This window comes from Brachionichthys hirsutus, unplaced genomic scaffold (genome assembly GCF_040956055.1).
Source record: "Brachionichthys hirsutus isolate HB-005 unplaced genomic scaffold, CSIRO-AGI_Bhir_v1 contig_588, whole genome shotgun sequence".
NCBI classification, from domain to species: domain Eukaryota; kingdom Metazoa; phylum Chordata; class Actinopteri; order Lophiiformes; family Brachionichthyidae; genus Brachionichthys; species Brachionichthys hirsutus.
Window position 1 is genome coordinate 96,324 of NW_027180467.1, and position 11,166 is coordinate 107,489.

General features: G+C 41.2%; 1 protein-coding gene across 1 annotated transcript; it reads right to left on the reverse strand.

Moving 5' to 3' along the window:
* Positions 1-8,907: 8,907 nt before the first annotated feature.
* Positions 8,908-10,618, reverse strand: LOC137915159 (collectin-11-like). Its single transcript, XM_068758601.1, has 6 exons — positions 10,486-10,618; positions 10,319-10,390; positions 9,838-9,909; positions 9,705-9,758; positions 9,490-9,585; positions 8,908-9,299 (listed from the first exon to the last, which is right to left on the reverse strand). The coding sequence occupies exons 1-6, from the start codon at positions 10,616-10,618 to the stop codon at positions 8,908-8,910; spliced, it is 819 nt and encodes a 272-aa protein (XP_068614702.1).
* Positions 10,619-11,166: the final 548 nt, after the last annotated feature.

The window sequence follows — 11,166 nt, forward strand, 5'->3', positions numbered from 1 at the left end:
TGCCCAGTTCCCTGGAAATGCAACGTCTAGAGTTGATTATAGTTGACCTTCCATGGGGAGAAGAGAGCCTTTGATATTCCTCCGGCAAAGCATCGGGGAATCGGAGCACAGAAAAACAAGTGGATAAAATACAAATGAAATGGACTTGCATCGGAAAAGGAAAGAGATGGATCAATACGGTGGTCAATAATGATTCGATTTTTTATTGCAAAATTCTTACGCAGAGGAGGGCGATTGATCAAGCATCCCTGGTCGTATTGGCATTTCTAACAATATTAATTAAGAAAAAACGCTTAGCTGACTGGTTGATGAATCAGCCAATGTTGTTAAATCAAAACAAATGATAGTTGCAAAGGCAATACTGCATCAGTGAGTACAAATCTGCCCTTGTCCATGTTTCCTGAAAGTCTATGGCATCTAAAACATAGACAGAACCCCCCCCCCCCCCCACACACACACACACACACACACACACACACATATGAAATCAATCAACTCTTTAACAGAAAGCACTCTAAAGGAAAACCCAACCTTCAGAAAGCCTAACAAAAGTCAGCCGAGTGATTATAAGAAAAGCTTTGATGAATGTCCATCGCGTTCAAGCCCGCCATCCCACACTTTCTTCCTCTGAGATAGCCCACTTTCACTCCCAGCGGACATCTCCACTTGGCAGAGATGCTGAATCTCGTTATTCTTTATTTGGCCTCGGCCACACAGGTCAATACCGCAGGAATACAACTGCCTCACCGATGTGCTGTCTGCAAATGTATTCACAATTTAAATTCAGTGCAATAAATCATTTAAAGCTTTGGCTGAAAATGTAATCACGTAATTGAATTCGACCATCAATATCTACTATATACGTGCGAGTGTACGGAGTATGACGGGTCTTTCACGAGCACACGTGAGCACCGGAGAGGGTGGAAATCTTTCCCAACTCAGCTCAATGTATGAGTCATAACCATGCAGTTATCCCTCATTATTATTCACAGCCCTCTAAATGATGAGGTTGCAGCCAACGAGATAGTCACTTTGGCTTTAGAAGGGGAGTGTGCATTAATAATGATCAGACTTAAAATTCTCACCTGCAGAATCAATATCACTCTCTAGGATGACAACATTTAGAAATATATTGGAATTTGCAAAGCAAAAATTTTGATAATTCCAGCATAAACTGAATATAAGCATTTTGGAGCGCTCTCAACAAAGGCCTTCCCTTTTCCCTGTGTCAGTCTCCGTGGGCTGACAAATCAAAAATAGTTTATTGCATGAAGTTGCTGAGTCTGGGCCATGGATTATTATTATTATTTCCCATTATCTAATGAAATCCATAACCAGTCTGAATCGGCAACATTTGTGTATGACTAAAAGTGCTAAGTAATGAATTAAGCTATTGATGAGGTCTTTAGCCTGGGTCATAACTGGCCCCCAGAAGTCAATAATTACCCCGATAAGAATATCTTTATTACAAAAGTGCACATGGCAGCAAAATCATCACCACGCAAAAACATTCCCCTATCGTGTAATTGCCACTGCTTGAAATTATAGTTTTCATTAAAACAAAATGTTCAAGGTTATTTATTGCTTAAATAATACTCAATATCTTCTCATTTCAAAGCCGAATCAAATTGTTTGGAATAGTAATATCACTCAGCTATTATGTGCATTCATCACAGTTCATTTTTTGTGCTTTAAGAGTTATTAAAGCAAAATAAGAGTGTTTGAATGGGGGGGATTTCCAAAACCCAGAGATCCAGCTGGTCTTATACGCTGTACAAACTCTATTTATTTTGTGTTGAGTAGAACTAACTTAAGTGCAACGCAAGTAAACTTGATTAAATTACAAAAAAACAAAGTTAATTAACTTCATTTAACCGATTTGGAATTGTAGCATGAGCTCTGACAACAGGAACCGGCACTTGCATCAGGAGTACTGATCTAGGAGGTTCACTAAATAAATCTATATATTTAATTTCAACTGTCATTTTGTTGATTGAGTGCATGCAGGCACACAGTAAGACTGATGGGTAATGTCTTGCAAAAGCCACAAATGCCTTTAGCCATTTAATCTAAATTACTTTTCTCCCTTTATTTTCTATTTACAGTACATTGCAGAGAAATTCTCTCAATTACTCTCATGCACTTTCTTACTATTCTCTCTCTCTATCACTGGCCTTTTGGTTTATACCAACAGAAAAAATGTACAACAGTTTGGAAATAGCCTAAGTCAGCTGATGAAAATGGCAATTAAACACACAAAGATTCACGCCTTTCTTCAAACCCCCTTGTCCCAAATTAGTTGTACTTTAGAGAGGCCATTAATCCTGATTAATCACAGCTGATTATTGGGATTAACTCAATCACACGTTTTATTTACCACTAGCTGTTGCGCTTTATTTAAAGCTTTACTGTAGCAAAGTTACAAAGCAAAAACTGTTTGATGCTCAGGAAAGTAATCATAGAAAATACATGTAAACATCCGTCTATATTTACAACAGCTGTGTAGAAAAAAAAGAAACTGAAGCTGTGGAGGCAAAAAAAAAAAAGCATAACTAAATGAATAATGTGATAATGTTGCTTCAGTGGCAGACAAATGAAGGAGCTCTTAACTAATAGTGAATAAATGAAAATAAATGTAAACAAAATTATAATAATCATGCAAATAGCTTGGTAAACAGCTTGTTATGATGTTCATCCTCACTGACAACATGCTGCCAGAGGAGTATATGAAGTTTTAGGTTTCGGTTAGGTTAACTTATGATTTTCATAATGGCATTTTAAGACTTGAATCATTTCTTAAATCTAAAAAGCTGCAGTCTTGCATCAGGTTGTGTGTGTCTGCACCTCCACGGTTCCGTCTCGCTTCTTTTGTTTTGTGCATTGAACACTCTGCCTGTCTGAGAAAAGTGATTAATCACAATTACCCCTTCTGCTGACAGTCTCCGTCTCATACTTCTGCACATTCATTCTCCTTTTTTTTCGAGAGCCCCCCCACCCTTCACTGCCTTCCTGTCCGCTCCCTTTGCTTTTTCTGTTCAACCTCACAAGAATTCCGTGTTGCTGTCAAGCAATTTATTTATTTAGAGTTGTCCCACGGACGAAAGGTCACTGAAAGCCACAGCTGCCCTGCCACAAATATGGCCAGCCGAAGTGAACTTTCAGCCCAGGGTTAGTTTCTGACAGTAACATGTTGATCTTGATGCAGGCGGGGAGACGTTTATACAGCAGAGTCACATCCTTTATCTTGTAAACAAGCTACTTTTCTTCTGTTCTGAATTTTAATAATTAAACACATTGAGATTGAATAGTAGTTCAATATCCTTAATTAAATGAATTTAATTAATTACTAACAAAGAATAGGTGATTAATAAGTGATATGACAATGGAATAATGTGTTTTAAATAGGTTTAGCTTTAAAGCCAGCACAGTCATCCTGTTTCTCACTCAATCGGTTGGATGTCCTTCAAGATTAGAGTAGAGTAGAGTAGAACTTACAACATTGCTGCATTGTTTATTCTATCGGATAGCATGTTAGTTAATATGGCTAGTCAAGTCAACAAAGTAAAAGACAAGACAAGAGTACCCCGGTAGTAAAATAGATGACAGGTTTGCTGATTGATTCTCTTTTTGACTGACTACTGCCTTTCTAAGCCAAGTTTTCCTGTATAAACTGTTCTAAGAAGTGAGGAGTCATTTTAATGCTCCTTTGTGGAAGAAAATCATGCAGAAGTATATTTATGACTTCATCCCACCACCAAAAACAACATGCAATGTAGGTGAACTGGTGACTCTAAAGCAATGGTTAGGTGTGTATGAAAATTATTACGTGTGTAATTTCGTGCACAGATGGTAAAACAAAAGAAGCAAAAGTTGAACTTTAAAACGATGCTAATTATGCTGTTCGAACCATAAATAGCAAGTATTTTGTCACTTTTATGATCTTTTGTCAGTGTTATTTCTGATTAATAACTTCTTACCATTTTTACCCCGCCTCCAACACGCACAGAGAGTTAATGAGCCTAACTAAATACACATTAAACAAAATGGCCTGATTGAATTCATTTATGATTTAAGGACCCTGGACCGTGTTTGAAGTCTTGTCCTGTTTAATATTCACAGAAAACACTTGCGCTCCTTCCAAATGGCAGAAGGCCACGTTCAAAGAAAGCTCCCTCACCTGCTAAACAAGCTCAATGCTCGAAACTCACATCTCCATCACATGCACACACTGCAGTAATGCACAATGCACACTACAAAAAGTGTGTGTGAGTGTGTGGCCCTGCACATGCTCACACACACTTTGCAAACATGCACACACACGGAAATGCAGCTCCAGATGGCAACAGGTTTCGTCACATGGTCAAAGTGAAATTGTAGGTGTTCTAGAGGAAACTACATGGACAGACGGCCTGCAGAGTGCTATTCCTGCAGAACTCCTCTGCTTACCCCCCCCCCGTAGAGGAGAGAACTGGGTTTCTGCTTTTTGGTTCTTTCCAGCTTGACTAAGCGTTTCTTCATCTGGCTCCTGGCTGCGTTCTCAAGGTCCTCTCCAAAGCCTGAACGAGTAAACTACATGAAGAGACCTGAGAGGGGAACAGATTTCCAGATTTCTCTGTGATTCATCATTGACTTTTTGCTGTGTTTTAAAAAGAGGAACAAAAAAAACACATCAGGGCAAAACTTGTTTCTCTTTTTTTTTTTTCTTCAACATTTATATATATATATATATATATTTCTTTGACTACAATTTTTCATGAGCCGAAATGCTTTGCAGCTCCCCTGCGACTCCGACTGTATTGAATTAATCTGGTTCCAATACATCCCGTGTAGAACCTATCAATCACAGGGAGGGTGGCAAAATAATCATTTATTGATGAAATAGGACAGCCGCGAATTCCTAACTGCATTTGTCTATTTTTTATCAAGTCACATCAAACAATGGAAATCCAAACAAGCTTAAAGGGAAAGGGAGCGAGTCGTAGGGAATAACTTATTTTTCAGCGGTAGACGGCAGAAGGTTATTGATGGAAAGGGGGGTGGAAACCCCCCCCCCCCCCCCCAACAAAAGCAGCTACGCTTCCAGGTGGGAGAGTGAAGAAGCAATAGAGGAGGAGAGAGGAAAAGAGGGAGAGCGCAGCGGGGACAGTTCAGAGTGATGTTCAGACAGCAGGGTACACATCTGAATTAATGCGCCCACAAAAGGCAATTTTCTCGGTGCAGGCGCCTCATCCCCTCTGTAGGTAGGAAGGTGAGGTATGTCTCCCTCACCGAGAACGAGGCACAGACAGCAGGATAGAGCCGACATAATGCTTCCTTTCAGCTACAGTTGTCTTTGCTGCATCTGCCTCTATCCCTGAGCTGGCTTGGGGGATACTGTAGTGATCTCAGGCTTCCACCAGAATACACTTCTGGCAGTTGGTGTTTGCAAACTGACTAACATGGACTCTGGGGAATAAGGCGTTGTTTTTTTCTCTTGTTTGCTTTCTTTAATTCAGAGGCAAAGTCTGTTGATAGTCTTCTGAATTTCTACAGCCGTCGGTGGGCCGAGGGAGAAATATAAAACAACAAAAGACGAATGTTTGGCTGTTATATTCAATGAGGTCGAGTTGAAACGGAGTTCACAAACTGAGGTGTCCACACAACCATGCGAGATCACACGCAGTAGAGAGGTGGCGGTGGCGGTGGCGCTGTCGCAGCGGTGAGCCTCTAATGCCATTTTGTAACCTCGATTCAATGTGGCATCTTCTCGATACAGTTCAGAATGAAAACGTTTGTGTTGCCTGTTTTCAGCCCGGTGGTGAGATGCAAATAGACCTTTATTTAAATCAACAAAGTTAAATCAGGAGAGTCTCACTCAGGGAGGGGAAAGCAGAGGACGGGGGGTGCCTCGCAGCCAGGAGAGTACAGCATAAGTAGCAGCACAGCTGGAAACTCAGGCAGTGGAAAAACTGAGGTCATTTTGCTTCTCGTTCTGTACTACACATCTATACAGTACCCTGTCCTGCTGGAGCCGACAACTTTGTGTATCAGGACGCCCCAGAGAGAGAGAGAGAGAGAGAGTGTCAGGATCAAGTGGGAAGGGGCGGAGGGGGGGGGGGGTGACAGGAGCAGGAGTCAACAAGAGGACACCGTGATATGATAGCCTTGGAGGAACCAATCAAAATACAACCGATTGAGCTGACCAACCTCCAGCCATACTGGCTGCGATATCAGTAGGAGCCTCTCCCTGGGTTGGGTCCTCGGTGTGCAGACATGCTGGCAGCAGCGGGGGGGTATAGTTTTCCAAGGGGCATTGCTACTTCCCGTCACCAGTGAGATCACCCAGAAGCAGCAGGGAATCATTGCTGATGTCAGAGAGAGCAGCTATTTAAAGCTTTGCTCAGCCTTTTCTGAGCTGTTTGCGTGCGGCACCGTTGCTCCCTATCATTATTACCGCAATATGATTCAGATGCGGTGATTGTTTTCATTACTCCCCCCTCGTTCTGAGGAACTTTTATGCAAACATCTAACTCGGAGGTTTCAACCTTGCGTTTGCGAACACCTAACTCACGGGAACACGGCGTGCCGGAGAGCCTCGACATTACACTCTGCAGAGCCGTCAGTTTAAACTTCAGTGCTCGCTCCACACCAGATGTCCGACTCAGCGGTGCAGGAAACGCTCCAGTGCTATCGCAGGAAGGACTGGACCTACCGGTACACCATTTCACATGCAGCAGTGTTGTAATAGCAAGGTTATATTTTACACAACCTAAGTGGGTGTGTTTAAAGGATATTTTTTACAGGCATTTCAATCCAGACTGCTGTTATTTTGTGAGGGCAAACTGGAATTAATGACAGACATGACCCTATAAATGTACATGCAATCAGTAAACTAAACAGCTGACAGATCAAGCCAGAGTGGGTACTTTTTATTATCACATGCATCTTTCCTCTCTGAAAAGTCCTTATTTACTGGTCAAATTATGTTTACAAATTCATGAGGATCAGACATTGAGGCAAAACGCAGCAGCATTACGGCATGTCCAATGAATGACTAAAACTATGGGCTGGTGGATGTAGAACACAGCCATAGCTCTGTCTCTGTCTCCACCTCATGGCGCTCTGTGAACTGGCAACTCGTCTGAAGAATAAGCTCCAGTCAAGCAAAGTATGCCAACTTGTTTCATGCTCGTGTAATTTTTAATGGGGATTAAGAAATGTTACAGTTGAACCACGGCATTTAGGTTTATTCCAGGTTATTATACAAATGAATATTCCTCTTATTTCTGCATAAATGGGTTGTCAGCCACGCGGCTACATTTTTCTCCATCTGCAAAAAAAAAATTGGCATCCACCACAGTGTTGTCATCTTTCATGGTTAGAAAATTCAGATGTCAGATGCATCTCTCAAAGCGCCCCCATCTCTACCTCAACCTGCTGACGGTGCATGTTGTCGTCTTCACTCTGTGATTTGGTGTTCATCTCGGGGCCTCAGCAGCGCAAACCCTTCACTGTCTCCTTAATCACAATACAAATTGTCTCGGTTCTGGTTTGAATATGAGATTTCTAGTTTAGTTCTGTTTTATTTTCATCGGCGTCCCTCTGGTGCACATGATCTGTCTATGAGGCTCGCTGCACTTGATCAAGCGGGCCGGCCCCCGCCTCTGTGGGGAATTACCCATCAAAGTGGAACGCAAAGGAAACTTGATGCCTCCCGCAGACAGTGATTGATGACCCTGCCGTTTCGTAACGAACTGCACCCCCCCCCTCGACAAGTCTCACACATGGGAAACGTTAATTGAAATGCTGTGTTCGCAAAGATACGCTCCTCGACTGTGATTCTACGGAGGTGTTGGGGAAATAAACTAGAGGGAATTTAGCTTGTTGAAAGAAATCGAACAACCAGATGGCAAACTGCAACAAGCGCTCGCATCACACTTTGTATGAATTCTCAGGGAAGTTTTTCATGGTGGAAGAATTAAACAGACATGAGACAGTTGCTTTCAGTAGCTAAGAGAAAATGCGTCAATTTAATGTCTCTGAGTTAAATGTCATCCATTTATTATGATCAAAAGCTAAAACAACTAGTACTATAGTATTAAAGTTATACTTCCATGGTGAGATCTGCCTATAACATCAGATCAAGGACGTGTTTTTATTTTGTTCTGATTGCAGCCATATCTTTCATTTGCAGGCCACTCTTTCACCACAGATTATCTGCCTGTCCGCTGTTAGACGGGTCTGTCCAAATTGTTTACCACTAAAGTAGCCATAGATCACACAATGCAGTGGTACCTAATTGGTTTATGCCAGACAAGTCCTGGTCAATTAAATGCATAATTCATCTCAGCATTAATTATTCATTTCTTAAGGGACTGGTGCTGTGCTTTATTAGAAGACCTGCATCATGCATATTCAGGGGACTCGGATATCATCTCAGCAGGAATGCCCATCCTAAAATATAATAGCAGCCAGGGGTGTAAGACAACTTCCATTAATCACACAAGTAACCCACGGAGGACTTGCAAGGAGGAAAATGTCATATTAGCCTAAAGTGTGCAACATCTTGTTTGTGACATTCAGGAAACACTATCCTGTGATACTCTTAGTAAGTCTAATTTACGTCTTAGTATTTTAGGATCTCGTCTGTGTGTTGACAATAGATAATAGTCTATATTACTCAATGTGTAGTTTTTGTATTGTAACATTTCTATGTATTGCCTGGGATGCTGTTTGAAAAGCTGAAGAAGAGAAGGATATTGTGGCTGCACAATATGCACTGCTCAAGAGAAAAGAAGGAAGAAGAACTTTCACAACTTGCATTTCATTTTGTCATCCTATTTACAGAGAGAAGATACAGCAAACAAACATCAAACATCACATCTGGAGTTGGTTTCACTGGAGTTACACATTCTCGTGAGACTGAGCTTATATACTGTCCTTATCAAACTCACAAACAAAACACATGGTGGGGTTGCACGCTACATCCGTCCACTCCCCGGAGGCCACCATTTCAGCACAGTCCTCATCATCATAGGCATTGTTGGGCTCTCCTTTTCTCCACTTACTGAATGTGGTCATGGAAGAGTGATCCACGTAGGTGAAAACCCCCTCGACCTGAAGGTCATGAATGCCAATGTAGACTCTGTTCAGGCCTGCTTCTGTTATGTATCCTGCGATAACCTTATTGGCTCCCTCATCCTTGGGCATGGCCAGGTGCCCTCCCCTCGTCTGACAGTAGACCTCTGCATCGGAGTAACGCTTCTCCTCCTTCACCAACAGATAGATTTTACTATCTGTCTCTTTTATGCCAGCAACAGCTGCAGGGGAGGGCAGTGCTGAAAAATGAGCACTAGAATTTCTATAAATTTCACTTTGACTTGCCCAGCATTTGAAATTCTGTGAGGATAACAAGCTGTCATGGATGCAAGAAGTGATGATTATGAAGCATGACTGTCATATGAATCTCAAAACACTTAATTAGAATGAATTAAGCAGACTAGATCATACCGTTTTTAATGAATTTCAGCTCAGAGGACAGCTGGTTCACCAGGATGTCCATTTCTCCAATGGTCTTTCTCATTGATGAGCACTCAGTCGGTAGGCCTGATAAGATAAATATGTGGGGAATTATGCAACTGTCTTAATTAGTTCTTCGTTTTGCAAAATTATTGTTTTTTGCCTAAGGCTGCTATTGGACGCAATAAAAAGAAATTATATCTCACCCGGATCGCCATTCGGGCCCCTTGGACCTGGATCCCCCATGTCTCCTTTCACCCCTAAAATATGAAGGCAATGATTCATGGAACATGAAATACACAACCTTTAAAAATAACACGTGAAGTACTTGCTCTTTACCTTTAATTCCACCTGGGCCGACTTTTCCATAACGTCCCATTAAGCCTTTGTGGCCTTTAAGCCCAAGCTGACCTGAAAAGTACAATATTTTGTTACTACGAAAGCTGTAGCAGAAAATGAATCTAATAGAACACCTGAAGAGTTCTTGAAAATATTAAGTTAGACAGCTGGTAAGTTTGTTTAAATGCAGTGTGTTTATTTTTTTATTTTTTTTTAAGCATGTGAAAACCCTTCACTCCTCATTAAGGTCTTCAGTAAACACTAGATTATGTGAATCATTTGTCTTCTCTGCTCTCAACCTAATGTAAACACTTAGCCATCTCTGCCTGGCCTGGCTGTGACGTAACAGCACATTATCAGCTCCAGCAATGTGATCTTTACCCCACTTGTTTTTTTCTCCCCGCTGCTTAATTTGGATTTTTGGAAACATGAATTTGTTCTTCATTCATATCTACTTGCTGTAAATGTAACACTCTACTACCAATCTCTCCAGGAGGGCCGAGTCTTCCCGGTCTCCCAGGTGTTCCTTTCTGCCCTTTCTCTCCTGGTTCTCCTTGCAGAAGAAGAAGAAAATATGGGGAGTTTTATTTTTTATTTTTTGTTTCTACTGCATGTTTTGTGTTGAGAAAAACATGTAGAACTGCTTGCCTTTCAGACCAGGGACCAGGATCTGCACGGTGCAGGACTCCTCCGCCAAGTGCTCGCCATGTGTTTGTTGTAGCATTAGTAAACTCATGACTGACAACAGTATCATGGATGGAAACTGCTTCTCTTCTAACATATTTCACATGTAGTAGTCGATGAGGTACACTCGAGGAAGAAGACAGTGTGAATAAAATGCAAATCATTTCACAATTAATATATCACAGTGCCATATTTCTGAAGGGAAACAGTGAAATCAGACAAAAAAGCTTTATTTCAGTAACATCAAAGTTATGCTGTTATATCCACAAATTATATCACCCATTACCTCCAGTTTTAAGATTTAGTGCTATTTCTAATAGAAAGGAAGCATCCCTTTCTTATAGGATCATATGCAGCAATTGTTTTACAGACATGAACCAAGCAATTGCATTCAAAATAAAATGAATTTACACTGGGAAGGTTGTAAAAGGTCACTCCATGTTCAAACATATTACTTGAAGAAAGAGTTTTATTTTGAACCAATCCCTGCTTATCTCAATGTTTTATATAAAGAGTGGAAAACATTTAGAATCATATTTGCCTAAACATTTTAATATCCAGATGACCTACCTTCAGAGTTGCTTCCAGACAGAGGGAGAGAAGTGTCTCCAGCTTGCAAAGACTTGCAGGAGCATTTGAACGCTG

What these genes read in the sequence shown, in the direction of transcription:
- LOC137915159 (XM_068758601.1), bottom strand. Translation starts at nt 10,618, where the DNA reads ATGTTAGAAGAGAAGCAGTTTCCATCCATGATACTGTTGTCAGTCATG. An exon ending in CCTGGTCCCTGGTCTGAAAG is followed by an intron (nt 10,391 to 10,485) that starts GCAAGCAGTTCT and finishes TTCTTCTGCAAG; the next exon opens with GAGAACCAGGAGAGAAAGGG. An exon ending in GCTGAAATTCATTAAAAACG is followed by an intron (nt 9,300 to 9,489) that starts GTATGATCTAGT and finishes CCTCCCCTGCAG; the next exon opens with CTGTTGCTGGCATAAAAGAG.